At 34.7% G+C, this 15,592-nt stretch overlaps 1 protein-coding gene and 1 pseudogene across 1 annotated transcript in view; one reads left to right on the top strand and one right to left on the bottom strand.

Annotated features, from left to right (window-relative positions):
• Window positions 1–15,592, bottom strand: part of LOC111184601 (membrane cofactor protein-like) — a 48,022-nt gene that overhangs the window by 23,245 nt on the left and 9,185 nt on the right. Inside the window, exons 2-5 of the mRNA XM_022593272.2 lie at window positions 15,306–15,494; window positions 14,868–14,970; window positions 2,143–2,228; window positions 1,125–1,319 (exon numbers count right to left, since the gene is read on the bottom strand). Of these exons, the coding sequence (XP_022448980.2) occupies window positions 1,125–1,319; window positions 2,143–2,228; window positions 14,868–14,970; window positions 15,306–15,494 (573 nt within the window). The remainder of the gene's footprint in view (window positions 1–1,124; window positions 1,320–2,142; window positions 2,229–14,867; window positions 14,971–15,305; window positions 15,495–15,592) is intronic.
• Window positions 4,892–5,324, top strand: LOC111184624 (ubiquitin-ribosomal protein eL40 fusion protein pseudogene; annotated as a pseudogene).

Below are 15,592 nucleotides of genomic sequence, written 5' to 3'. Positions count from 1 at the left end.
TTTCTCACTCTCTGTATTGGTAATTTGTATCTTCTTTTTTCCTGTCAGACTGTCTATAGGTTTATCTATTTTATCAATTTTCTCAAGAACCACGTGCTGATTTCTTTGATTATCTCTGTTTATTTTCTCTTTTCAGTTTCATTGATTGCTAAGTTTATTATTTCCTTGTGTTTTCTTGTTTTGGGTTTAATTTGCTCTTCTTTTTTAGTTTCTTATGGTAGAAACTTAGATGATTGAGTTGAGACTTTTCTGTTTTTCTAACATAAGTATCTCATACTATAAATATCCTTCTGAACAATACTTTTTCAGTATCCCACAACTTTTGATATATTGATATGCTGTTTTTTCATTTTTATTCAGTTCAAAACACTTTCTAATTTCCCTTGTGACTGCTTCTTTGATTCATGGGTTACTTAGAAGTGTCCTTCATAGTTTTCAAATATTTGGGGATTTTACATATACCTTGTTTTGATTTCTATGAATACATTCATTCCATTGTGATCAGGTAATATACTGGTAATAGTTTCAGTTTTTTGGAAATGTGTTAAAAATTATTGCCTAAAATATGATATTAGAGAATGTCCCATGTACACTTGAAAAGAAGAAATATTTTGCTATTATTCAGTGGATCCTTCTTGAAGAGTCACATCCCCTCCAGTGTCTCCCTGCTTCTGTAGTCATTAAACATTGTTAGTTAAATAAGTTTTGGCCATAGTTTAACAATCTTATGGGTGAGAGGGTTAGTCTTTTACCATTTCCTGCAGCCAGAACTCTCAGATGTCATATAATACAAGTAAAGCTTTCTTATTTTTTAAGCCAGTGTGTGTTGAGTTTTCTGATGCTTACAAACAAGCAAACAAATAAACAGTCCTAACTCATGCATATACACAGTAGTTCATGATGTATAAATTGGAATGCCAAGGACATGTGGACTGACGTATGGGGAACTGTACAACTTGAACTATCTTTTAATTTGGTCTGACCAATATTAAATTAATTAGAAGCCAGTTTAGTAGGAGGAGCAAGTACATATGGCTGTTTTGTTTACTTGTAGGTAAAAGTATTTATGAAGTGTTTCCACAGTATTTACAAATGCAGGAGGAAGTAAATGGAAATATTATTACCTTTACACTGAGGAGAGTCACTACTCCATCTGTCACTATCAACACAAACAAGCACACTCTCTCCAACAAGTGAATATTCATCTGGTCCATCTGAAGGATTACAACTATAAGTTACTATTTCATTATATTCATATTCGTCCTTGTAATTGGTGATTCTTCCATTTGTTATGTTTCTAGGTGTTGCACACAAAATCCCTTAAAAAGGGGGAAAAAAGGACATGAAGTAAAGGTAAAAGAATAGGACAGCATTAGCAAAGTCCTATGAACTGCCTTCAAAGAATTCATTAACATATGATTAATATAGTTGTGAATCCAATACCCATTTAGAAGAAAGTCTCTGTGTGAAAATGTATTTTCCCAAATTCAAACCATTAATGTAGAAATTAACTTTTAGAATAAAACTTGTTTTCTGAAGTATCTATATAAGATATGAAATACATATTATTTATCTGCTAAGTTTTGTTCTCATCATCATGAAAGAGGCTGACAATTTAACGCTAAAATATACTTGTGATTAAAAATATAACTCAGTGCTAGCTGAGAAATGCTTTATGATTTATAAATATCTCCATTCACAAATTGGTTGTTCACATTAATACTGAGTATTACTGTCAGCTTTCACTTTCATCCTTATGAGCATACAGTGAAATTTTCCAGAGGCTTCAAATGGTGTGATTTTGCAACTGACTGAATCCAGATCTTTTCCTTTAAGTCAGATATTAAAGTAATTTTCAAAAGTGTAAAACAATGCCACTATTCTCACTATGTTTTGGAAACTTGATTTTTCATAAAAATATGTTGCATATATTAACATTTATTGAGGTTACTCTTCTTAAAAATGAATTACTAATTATTTTTAAAACTTTTCTGTTTTAATTCCAATATAATAAATATTAAGACATAACCCATATAAAGAGAAGCTCTTCAGTGTCTGTGTTAATTTAAAAGCATAAAGGGGTCCCCAGGCCAAAAAGTTTGAGAACTGCTGATCTATGTTCTAAAGAGAGAATATACTTACTTTCACATAATGGGGGATTATCCTCCCATATCACATTATTTCCAGAAATTTCACAATATAGAATTCTTGATCCAATCATGTAAAAACTAAATGAGAAAAGAAAAGTTATTATGTTCTTTAGCAATTACAAGATGTGCATAATAATGAAAAAAAATTATATGGTTGTTTTTCTGTACTATAGTAATTTGAGAGAGAAGTTTCTTAAAATATAATGGATGTGCTAAATCTGCAACACAATCAAATAAAGAGTTTCTGCATGTGGACATACATTGACATTGACCTACAGCAAAATGTCTAAATTACTATCATGCCTGTCAGTGTAACCCCTTTGCTATCTCTGGCAAATGTATCACACATTCACTTCTACACTTTTGCTCACACCATTCTCCTCAGTAAGGACTGAGAAGAGAGATCAGGCCCTAGAGCTTGTGACTGCTTTTTTGACTCATGGGTTACTTAGAAGTGTCTTTCATAGTTTTCAAATATTTGGGGATTTTACATATACCTTGTTTTGATTTCTATGTATACATTCATTCCATTGTGATCAGGTAATACACTGGTAATAGTTTCAGTTTTTTGGAAATGTGTTAAAAGTTATTGCCTAAAATATGATATTAGAGAATGTCCCATGTACACTTGAAAAGAAGAAATATTTTGCTATTATTCAGTGGATCCTTCTTAAAGAGTCACATCTCCTACAGTGTCTCCCTGCTTTTGCCTGGCTTCAAGTTCCAGCTCTAAGACTGACTTCTTATTTGAGCTTGGGCAATCCCCTTAAGCAAGTTTCTCTTGCTCAGTTTCCTCATCTATGAAAAGGGGGATAATAGAGGATAATCCCTCATGGGATTGTTTTGAGGACTGGATGAGCTAGCATCTGGCACAAGGTACTAGGTAAGTTGTAACTCTTATTAGTATTCTAGGTACTAGGTAAGTCGTAACTCTTATTAATATTCTTCAGATCAAAATACAGGCATATCTCAGCTTATTGCTCTTCACTTTACTGAGTTTTCAACAAATTGAAGGTGTATGACAACCTTGAATCGAGCAAGTCTATTTGTGTCATTTTTCCAACAGTGTTTGTTCACTTTGTATCTCTTGTCACATCTTGGTAAATATCACATATTTCAACTTTATTACTATTATTATATTTGTTACAGCCATCTGTGATCAATGATTTTTAATGTTACTACTATGACTCGCTGAAGGTTCAGATTATGGTTAACATTTTTTGGCAATATGGTATTTTTAAATTAACATATGTACATTTTTTAGACATAATTCTATTGCACACTTAGTAGACTATGGTATAGTGTAAACGTATTTTAAAAATTCATTTGACTTGCTTTATTGCAGTGGTCTGGAACTGAACCTGCAGTATGTCCAAGGTATGCCTATACCTTCCTAGGAGTAGCTCAGGAATACTCCTACTTGATGAAATTTTCTCTGATGATTTAAATTCACAATACACTCTCCTCCTTCTGAACTCTCATTGTAATGATTGTGAGTGACTCTATCTATTTGATACTTCTTCTCATTTACTATTTTGCTTTGATGCCTCTCTTGTATTTCTCAAGAAGGATACAACTTCTTTAAGAAGAGTCTATGTCTTGAACTTTTGGTATCCCTCAAAGTACCTAGCAGGCTCTCTCTATATAAATATTCACTGAATGTTCCATTATTTTTAATTGATCAAGTTAAAAAATACTGTACCTGCTTCCAGCTGACTTTTCCCCCAAGGCTCACTCATTGATTCTAGATTATAATGTGTGTTTCTGGGATGATGGCAAGTTAAGAGGCACAGGAATCTGTCTCCCCACCTTGACAACAATTGCACTGGTACAGTCTGCCTGATGTTACTATTTTGGAATTCTGCATTCTGTTGATGATTTGCAATTTCCAGGTGAAGACTTGAACAGGTTAAATTGACTTATTATGGTCAACTTCTGTTCTTAGCACAGTGGCAACTACTCACCCCCATTCACAGCAATATGGCAAGGATCTGTGCATGTGTTCCCAGAGCAGCCTACAAGTAGCCTGTGGGAGCCTGGGTGGTCAAAAAGGAACCTGTCCTCCAAATATGAAGATCTATGTTCTTATCACTGATTGCTGCTTCTGATCACAGAATCAGTCAAAGAGGTGGCAAGCCATTGTTGTCACACATACCCTCACTCTTGCAAGCCCCTTCCACCCTGGCTGAAGTAACTTTCAGGGGACTTAAATATCCAGTGTGCTTTGCTCCCCACTTCATTTTTGGCTTTTTCCCCTTTCAGAAGCTAGACATTAAACACTAGAACATTCAAAAGCAACCGCAAATTTAGGAGAAATCAGAAAGTGGTTGTGCATGCCCAGAGAAAGGCTCAGGAAAGACCTGAGATAATCTTCAGTTTATACATCAGGCTGATCTTCAACACAGAGATGCCATACAACAATAAAAAATAACGTAAAAGAGCAAGCTCTAGGGAAGCGGGGAAATCTGATTTCCAGGGTTACCAAATTATTAGATTCAAATGTTCAGTTCAGTAAAAAAAAAAAAAGTCACAAGGCATACAAAGAAACAGGAGAGTATGGGCCATTCAAAGGAAGAAATAAATCAACTGAAATTGTCCTTGAAAGAGAACTGATGGCAGATCTACTAGACAAAGACTTTAAAATAACTGTCTTGTGAAGGTACTCTTAGTGGTAAATCGATGAATGCCCGTTCTGCTGCCTGATCTTTTTTCAGTGAGGGGGCTGAGTGAAAGGCATACAGATGAAGATCTTTATGAAGACCCTGCAAGCAAGAACATCACTCTCAAGGTCAGGCCCAGTGTCACCACTGAAAACATCAAAGCTAAAATCCAAGACAAGGAGGACATCTTGCTTCCCCAACATCATTGAATTTTTGCAGGCAAATAGCTGGGGGATGACCATACTCTCTCAGACTACAATATCCAGAAAGAATCTACCTTGCACTTGGTACTTTGACTGTGGGGTGGCATCATTGAGCCTTCCCTCCACAAGCTTGCCCCAAAATACATTGCTACAAAATGATCTGCCACAAGAGTTATGCTCACCTGCATCTCCATGCTGCCAACTGCCACAAGAAGAAATGTGGCTACACCAACAACCTGTGCCTCCAGAAAAGGTCAAATAATGCCTCTCCACTGGCTTCTCCTTTGCCTGCAGGGAGGCTTCCTGCCTAAGCCCCATAGGCCTTGGGCCTCAATAAAATTTGAAAGAAAAAATGACTGCCTTAAAGATGTTTAAAGAACTAAAGGAAGAAATCTAGAAAGTCAAGAAAATATGTGTAAAACATGTAAATCTCAATTAGGAGAAAGAAAACCTAGAAAAAGCCCTAAAGGAAATTCTGGAGTTGAAAAGTACAATAATGGAAATTAAAAATTCCCTGGAGGAAATAAAGGCACATTTGAGCAGAAAGAAGAAAGAATCAGAGAACTTGAATACAGGACAATGGAAATTATTGACTCTGAGGAACAGAAAGAAAAAAGAAGAAAAATGAACAGAGCCTATGGGATCTGTGGGACACCAACAGGCATACCAACATATACACTGTGGGACTCTCGGAAGGAGAAGATATAGAGAAAAGAGCAGAGAGAATATTTGAAAAAATAATGGCTGAAAACTACCAAATTTCATGAAATATGTGAAATAAATAAGCCAAAAGCTCAATGAACTCTAAGATGAACTCAAAGAGACCCACACTAAGACACGTAATAATCAAACTTTCAAAAGACAAAGCGAGAATACTGAAAGCCACGAGAGAGAGAGAGAAAATCATCACATACAGGGGATCCTAAATAAGATTATGAGATTTCTCATTAGGAACTCAGAGTCCCCAAGACAGTGGGCAGATATACTCAAAGTGCTAAAATAAAAAAACACCCTATCAAACAAAATCTTCTATCCAGCAAAACTGTGCTTCAAAAGTGAGGGAGAAATTAGGACCTTTTCAGAAATAAAAGCCAAGAGAGTTTGGGACCACTAGACCTCAACTGCAAGAAATACTCAAAGGAGTCCTGCAAGGTGAAATAAAAGGACACTAGACAGTAACTCAACTCTGTGTGGAAAAATAAAGATCTCACTAAAAGTAAATGTGTGGACAATTATGAAAGCTAGCATCGCTGTAAAGGCGGTTTGCAGCTACAGTTTTTGTAGTTAATTTGGTATAAGTTCAAATTGGAGTTTTATAACTATAGGATGTTAAATGTAATCCCCATGGTAACCACAAACAAAATAGCTACAGAATGTAATGATACAAAAGGAAATGATACAGGAATTTATACATATCACTATAAAAATCAACTAAACACAAAAGAAAACAGTAATACAGGAAATGAGGGAGAAAAAAGCTCTAAGGCATAGAGAAAACAAATGGCACAATGACAGAAATAAGTACCTCCTGTCAGTAGTTATATTAATGTAAATGGATTAAATTCTTAATCAAAAGACAGAAATTGACAGAATGCATAAAAACACATGATCTCACTATATGCTGTTTACAAGAGACTGACATGACATCCACAGACACAAGTGGGTTGAAAGTGAAAGGGTGGAAAAAGATACTCCATGCTAATAGTAACCAAAAGAGAGCAGGAATGACTATACTAATTCAGACAAAATAGACTTTAAGCCAAAAGTGTACAAGAGACAAAGAAGGACATTATATATTAAAAAGGGTTAAGTACTGGAAAAAGATATAACAATTATAAACATTTATGCATCTAATGAGAGGCCACCTGAATATATGAAGAAAAAATGAGAGAATTGAAGAGAAAAGCACACATTTCTACATAATAGGCATTTATACAATAATAGTTGGAGATTTCAATACCCCACTCATCATAATGGGTTGAACAACTAGATAGAAAATAAGTAAGGAAGTAGAGGACTTCAACAATACAATACCAACTAGATCTCACAGATATATACAGAGCATTCTACCTAACAACAGAATACAGTCTTCTCAAGTGCACATGGGACATTTTCCAGGTGAGACCATATGTTAAGTCACAGATGAAAAACACAAATTAATATTCTTCATAACATAATGACATAATACATAATACATAATTATTATGTATTAATATGCTAGATTAATTAATTTGGTCAGTCTAAAAATTAAGTATTAATTAATCAATAGATTTAAAAAGAGAGATATACAAAATATATTCTTTGACCACAACAGGACAAACTTAAAAATCAAAATCAAAAGGGAAATTGGAAAATTCTCAAAATAGTGAAAATTAAAATTGAAAATTAAATTGCTTTTAAGCAACCAATGAGTCAAAGAAGAAATCAAAACGGCACTTAGAAAACATTTTGACATGAATGGAAATGAAAATTTAACATACCAAAACTTATGGAATTCAGCAAAAGCAGTGCTGAGGGGGAACTTTAAAGCCATAGATGCTTACAATAAAAAATGCAAAACATTACACACTCTGAAACCCAAGCCAGAGGCAGTAATTTGAAAGGAGCCTGGGTCAGACCCACTCGTTGATCTTGGAGAGCCTCCCAAAGAGGAAGGAGGCAACTGGTCTCCTCCTGGGAACACAGAGACTAGTGACAGTCATTTGGGAGGGCATTCTACCATGAGGACAGTGGTGCTTGCAAAACTGCCATTTTGGGAATGTCTCCCTAGCTTATTAGGGTTGGGGGCTTATCCACTCACCAGTTAGCTGGCATCAGCCCTAGGATGCACTGGGCTGAGGAGCCAGACACTCTGGGACCTAGTCTTGCCCGCTAGCAGGTCGATACCAGCCCTAGGACACCCTTAGTCATGCAGATAGCTGCACCAAGATGCAGCCCCACCCATTAGTGGTCCATCAGTTTCTGCATGAGGCATGGCCTGGCAGCCAACCAGCCTTGGAGCCAGCACTGCCTATCAGTGTTCCCCAGTAGTTGACCCTGCCACAACAAAAGAGCCTATGCAACCCACATAAGGGACAACTAGAGCATATAGGTATAGTAAACAGAGGGGAATATGTTGCTGGGCCATGTAATACATTTCCTATATAAGACCACTTCTCCAATATTGAGAAACATAACTGAACTAGCTAGTATATAGAAATAAACACAGAGAATTAGGTAAATGGAAATCAAAAGAAAGCCAGGATACAAATACTTATATCAGACAAAATAATTTAAAACAAAGACTGCTAAAACAAAGAGGCAAAGAAGTACACTACATAAAGATCAAGGGATCAGTCCAAGAAGAAGATATAGCAATTTTAAATATATATGCACCCAATATACGACCACCTAAATATATAAGGAAAATTTAACGGATATAAAGGGAGAAATTGACAGCAACACAATAATAGTAGGGGACTTTAACACCCCACTTACATCAATGGACAGATCATACAGACAGGAAATCAATAAGGAAACACTGGCTTTAAATGATACATTAGATTGGATGGACATAATAGATATGTATGGAACATTACATCCAAAGCAGAAGAATGTATTATACATTTTTTTCAAAGGCACATGGAACTTTCTCCAAGATAGATCACATTCTAGGCCACAAAACAAGCCTTGGTGAATTTAAGAAAATTGAAGTCATATCAAGCATGTTTTCTGACCACAAAGACATGAGACTAGAAGTCAAGTATTAACAGTAACATGTGAAGGTTAAACGTTATGCTACTAAATAACCAATGGATCACTGATGTAATCAAAGAAGAATTAAAAAAAAAAAACACTGCAAATGAAAATGAAAACACAATGATCCAAAATCTATGGGATGCAGCAAAAGCAGTTCTAAGAGGGTAGTTTATAACAATATAAACTTACCTCAGGAAACAAGAAAAATCTCTATTAAACAACCTAACCTTACACCTAAAGGAAGTAGGAAAAGAAGAACAAACAAAACCCAAAGCTAGTAGAAGGAAAGAAATCATAAAGATCAAGGCAGAAATAAATGAAATGGAGAGAAAAAAAATTAGAAAAGATCAGTGAAATGAAGACCTGATACTTTGAAAGATAAACAAGTTATAACCAGACTCATCAAGAAAAAAAGAGGGCCTAAATCAATAAAATCAGAAATCAAAATGAAGGACATACAACCAACACCACAGAAACACAAATGATGATAAAAGTTTACTATGAACAACTATATGGCAATAAAATGAACAACCCAGAAGAAATGCACAAATTCCTAAAAATGCACAATCTCCTAAGACTGAACAAGGAAGAAATAGAAAATATTAACTGACCAATTACCAGTAATGAAATTAACTCACTAATACAAAAACTCTCAACAAACTAAAGTCACACAGGTGAGTTCTAGCAAACATTTAGAGAAGAGTTGATACTTATCTTTCTCAAAATACATTGTACAGCACAGGGAATATTGCCAATATTTTATGATAACTATAAATGGATTATAATCTATAAAAATTTTGAATCACTATGTTGTACACCTGAAACTAATATAATATTGTAAATCAATTATACCTCATTAAAAATGTTAACACCTATCCTTCTCAAGCTATTTCAAAAAATATAAATGGAAGGAACACTTTCAAATGCATTCTAAAAGGCCAGGATCACCCTGATACTAAAACTAGACAAAGACACCACAACAAAAGAAAATTATAGACCAATATCCTTGATGAACATAGCTGCAAAAATGCTTAATAAAATATTAGCAAACAAATTCAAAACTACTTTAAAAGGATCATACACCATGATCAAGTGGGATTTATCTCAGGGATGTATGGATGGTTCAATATCATCAGTCAGTGTGATATAACACATTAACACATTGAAGAATAAAAATCATAGATTATCTCACAGATGCAGAAAGCTTTTTAACAAATTTAACATCCATTTATGATAAAAAAAACCTCTCAACATAGTGCATATAGAGGGAACATACCTCAATATACTATAGGCCATATATGACAAGCCCACAAATAACATACTCAGTGGTAACAAGCAGAAAGCATTTCCTCTGAGATCAGGAACAGGACAAGGATGCCCACTCTCACCACTTTTATTCAACATGGTATTGGAAGCCCTAGCCACAGGCATCAAACAAGAAAAATACATGTTAGGAATCCAAATTGGAAAGGAGGAAGTAAAACTGTTACTGTCTGCTGATGATTTGCTACTATATACAGAAAATCCTAACGATGCCACCAAAAACTATTAGAACTAAATAATCAATTAAGTAAAGTTGAAGGATAAAAAGTTAATGTACAGGGCTTCCCTGGTGGCACAGTGGTTGAGAATCTGCCTGCCAATGCAGGGGACACGGGTTTGAGCCCTGGTCTGGGAAGATCCCACATGCCGCGGAGCGGCTGGGCCCGTGAGCCATGGCCGCTGAGCCTGCGCGTCCAGAGCTTGTGCTCCGCAACGGGAGAGGCCGCAACAGTGAGAGGCCCGCATACCACACACACACACACAAAAAAAAGAGTGGCCCCCACTTGCCACAACTAGAGAAAGCCCTCGCACAGAAACAAAGACCCAACACAGCCATAAATAAATAAATTAATTAATTAAAAAAAAAGAATAACAACCCAAGCCAAGCTGTAGGATGTTATTTGAAATTCAAAATAGATTAAAAAAGAAAAAGTTAATGTACAGAAATCTGTTGTGTTTCTATACACTAAAAACAAACTAGCAGTCAGATAAATTAATAAAACAATCCCATTTGTGACTGCATCAAAAGAATAAAGTACCTAGGAATAAACTTAACCAAGGAGGTAAAAGACCTCTACTTGGAAAACTGTAAGACGCAATGAAAGAAATTGAAGGTGACAGAAGAAAATGGAAAGATATACCATGCTCATGGATTGGAAGAGTTAATATTGTTAAAACAACCATATTCCGCAAGACAATCTTCAGGTTCAATGCAATCCCTATCAAAATACCAAGGCATTTTTCACAGAACTAGAACAAATAATTCTAAAATTTTTATGGAAACACAACAGACCCCATATAACCAAACAATCTTGAGGAACAACAAAGCTGGAGTTATCACATCCCCTTATTTCAAAGTGTACTACAAAGCTACGGTAACCAAAACAATGTGATACATAAACAGACACATGGATTAATGAAACAGAATAGATTGACCAGAAATATGCCCATGCTTATATGGTCAATTAATCTATGGCAAAGGAGACAAGAATATGCAATGGGGGAAAGACAGTCTCTTGAATAAATGGTGTTGGGAAAAATGATACATGCAAAAGAATCAAACTAGACTACTTTCTCAAACCACATACAAAAATAAAGTAAAAATGGATTAAAGACTTAAATGTAGGACCTGAAACCATAAAACTTCTAGAAGAAAGCATAGCTAGTATGCTCTTTGATATCAGTCTTAAAAATATTTTTTCAGATCTGTCCCCTCTGTAAGGGAAACAAAAACAAAAAATAAACAAATGGAACTACATCAAACTAAACACTGTTCACGCAGCAAAGAAAACTATCAACAAAATGAAATGTGAGAAGATATTTGCAAATGTTATATCTGATAGAATGTTAATACTCAAAATACACAAAGAACTCATACAACTCAAAATTTTAAAAAAATTAAAAATGGGCAGAGGACTTGAACAGACATTTTTCCAAGGAAGACATACAGGTGGCCACTAGACATATAAAAAGATGCTTAACATCTAGTCATCAAGGAAATGCAAATCAAAAGCATGATGAGTAATCACCCCACACTTATCAGAATGGCTGTGATCAAAAGACAACAAATAACAAGTGTTGGTGAGGAAGTGGAGAAAAAGGAACGTCATGTAAATTGGTATAGCCATTTTGGAAAACAGTGTGGAGGCTCCTCAAGAAGATAAAAATATAACTACGATATGATCCATCAATTCCACTTCTGAGTATTTTTATGAAGATAAGAAAATCATTAATTCGAAAAAGTATATGCACCCCTATGTTCATTGCAGCATTATTGAAAATAGCCAAGATATGGTAGCAAACTATCTGCCCTTAAATAGAATGACTGTATTAAATATATACCTAATTAATATATGAATTTCATGTATATATGAATTCATGTATATATGAAGTTTTAAGTTGTCAAATTAGATGTATGTATGTACACACACAAAAAAATGGAATAGAATTCAGCCATGAAAACAGGGAAATCATGCCATTAGCAACAATGTGGATGGGCCTAGAGAGTATTATGCTAAGTGAGATAAGTCAGACAGAAAAATACAAATATTGCATGAGTTCACCTATATGTGCAATTTAAACATAAAGCAAATGAAGAAACATAACAAAACAGAAACAGACTCCAGTTACAGAGAACAAAAAGGTGGTTGCCAGAGGGAGGAGAAGTGAAATAGGTGAAGGAGATTAAGAGGTACAAACCTCCAGTTACAAAAGAAATGTTACAAGGATGACATGTACAGCATGGAGAAAATAGTCAATAAATTGTAATAACTTTGTATGGTGAGGATGGTAACTAGACTTACCATGGTAATCATCTTGAAATGTATGGGAATATCAAATCCCTATGTGATGCACTTGAACTAATTTAATTTGTAGGTAAATTATTCTTCCATTAGAAGTTAGAAGAGAGCTCTAAAATAAACAACCTAATGTTACAACTTAAGGATCTAGAGAAAGAAGAACTAAACCCAAAACTAGCAGAAGGAAGTAAGTAATAAAGATTAAAGCAGAGATAAAAAATAGAGAAGAGAAATTCATAGAGAACATCAATGAAACCAAAAGTTCGTTTTCAAAAAGAGCAAGAGCCGGGGAGGGGGTGTGGTGAATTGCAAGATTGGGACTGACATATATACACTACTATGTATAAAACAGATAACTAGTGAGGACCTACTGTATAGAACAGCGAACTCTACTCAATGCTCTATGGTGACCTAAATGGGAAGGAAATGCAAAGAAGAGGGGATATATGTATACGTATAGCTGATTCACTTTGCGTATAGCAGAAACTAACACAACATTGTGAAGCAACTATACTCCAATAAAAATTAATTTAAAAAAAAAGGAGCAAGAAAATTAACAAACCCTTAGCTAGATGGACTAAGAAAAAAGAAAGATCCAAATTACTAAAATCAGAAATGAAAGTGGGGATATTATCACTTAGTTCTACAGGAAAAAGAATATTATGAGAGTTCTATGAATAATTTTATGCCAACAAATGGATAGCCTAGATATAATGGACAAATTCCTATAAACACAAAACCTACCAAGACTTAATTATTAAAAAAATAGAATATCTGAATTGACTGACTACTAAGGAGATTGAATCAGTAGTCAAAAATCTCCCAATAAAGGAGAGTCCTAGACCTGATGTTTTCACTTGTTAATTCTGCCAAACATTTAAAAGAGAAGTAATACCAATCCTTCTCAACCTTTTCCAAAAAATTGAAGAGGAAGGAAGTCTTCTGAGCTTACGCTATGAGACCAGTGTAACCATGACACCAAAGCTAGATAAAGGCATTACAAGAAAGGAAGCTACAGAACAATATCCTTTATAAACACTGATGCAAAAATCCTCAACATTATACTAGCAAACAATTCATCAGCATATAAAAAGGATTGAAAACCATGACCAAATGGAAATTATTCCTAGAATGCTAGGATGGCTCAACACATGAAAATCAATCAATGTAATATGCCACGTCAACAGAATGAAGGGAAAAAGCCACATGATCATCTCAATTGGAGAAGAAAAAGCATTTGACAAAATTCAACATCTTTCATGATAAAAAATACTCAACAAACAAGGAGCGGATGGAAACTGCCTCAAGATAATAAATGCCATACATGAAAAACACAATGCAAACATCATACTCAATGGAGAAAATATGAAAGATTTTCCTCTAAGATGAGAAAAGGCAAGGAGGCTCACTTTTACCATTTCAATTCAATATAGTACTGGAAGTTCTAGGCAGAGCAATTAAGCAAGAAAAATAAATAAAAGGCATCCAAATTGGAAAGAAAGAAGTCAACTTATCCCTGTTTGCAGATGATATGATTGTATATGTATAACACCCTAAATATTCCACCCATACACAAAAATATTAGAACTATTAAATGAATTCAGCAAAATATGATTAAAGTTAATATTAAGAAAACCCATTGCATTTCCACAGTGTATTATATTTACCCTATAAATTCATATTTTAAAATAAATGCCCAGTATCCCCAATATATACTTTTAAAGGAGCTCTGTAGAACAAAAGTTATTATTAAAGGCTCAGTACCTCTTTTTGAGATGCTTCACTCCCTTGCAGCAGTCTTAAAAATAAGTTTTTCTAACTAAGAGATCATGATCAACATTATCGTCCAGGTTAGGCAGATCAATTTGGATCTTGTAAAACTACAGATTATCTCAAGATGAGTAACTTTGGTTGGCAATTCTACCTCCTATTTCCATAAGCCCTACTTAAACTCTGAGAACTGACAATTTTAAACAGGGTACTCTTTATTTTCAAGAATAAAGTTACCATGATTACTACATCTTAAATACATACAATAGGCTTATTATTACATATAGTAAGTTATACAGTTTTACTTTGCTTCAATTTAAACTTCTTTCTAAATACACATCTTTTAAGTCTTCATAAAAACAAGAGTTGCTTGGCTATAAGTACAACTTGTCACATAGAAAGCAAAATGAAATCAAATTTATAGGAATGCTTAAGAAGAGGAGCAAAACAAAAATGGAATTAGTAACATTTAACCTTATTTCCTCTAAGGAGTATCTTACTTACCCCTCATTACAAACATAGTGAGCTTGTGAACCAAACATAGTACTTCCATTTACATAGTTAACTTGGCCATTTACAGGATCTCCTAGATTAGGACACAATTTTCCTAAAAGAAAATATTCAAATATGTTGGTTTATACCAATTTCAAAAATAGACTTAAATCAAATTCAAAGTTCTACATTTCTTGTTAGAATTCATGGGAATCTTATTGTTCATTTGTTATTTTTTCCTTATTATATGGCCAAATATGATTCATATTTACCCAGGCAACCAATTGCCAAGAAAAAGATTCCTTGGGGATTTCTCAAAGCCTGCAAAAATGCATTGCAATCTAAAACCTATATTCACATGAGAAAACCATCATCGCACTAGTGGAATACGCATGCTAAAATGTGTGAAAATTTCCAGAAACATAAAACAATTTTTTTTTGTTTACTTACTTGTACAGGCCTCCTGGAGAGGTGACCATGTATTATCATCCTGACAAACAGCAGAGGTGGGAAGAGGAGGAGCCATGGGCTGGAAACCTAGGCGACATTTATAGTGTATAGTTTCCCCAGGACTATAATTGGGTTTTGGGGCATGCTGGAGCCTCATAGTTTCAAATCTCGGTGGATCACCACAGGCATCTAAGTAGGAGAGAATAAGAACATGAAAATAAAGTACTTTATCTCCTTCATCAGCCAGGGACTGTGGCCTGACATCAGGTAAGTAATACGGAATAAAT

This window comes from Delphinapterus leucas, chromosome 1, assembly GCF_059928025.1.
Source record: "Delphinapterus leucas isolate spDelLeu-1000000601 "Yukka" chromosome 1, BTC_Dleu_Yukka2, whole genome shotgun sequence".
In the NCBI taxonomy this organism is placed as follows: Eukaryota; Metazoa; Chordata; class Mammalia; order Artiodactyla; family Monodontidae; genus Delphinapterus; species Delphinapterus leucas.
Note: the sequence above shows the minus strand (reverse complement) of the source record. Positions and strands in the feature narration are given on the sequence as shown.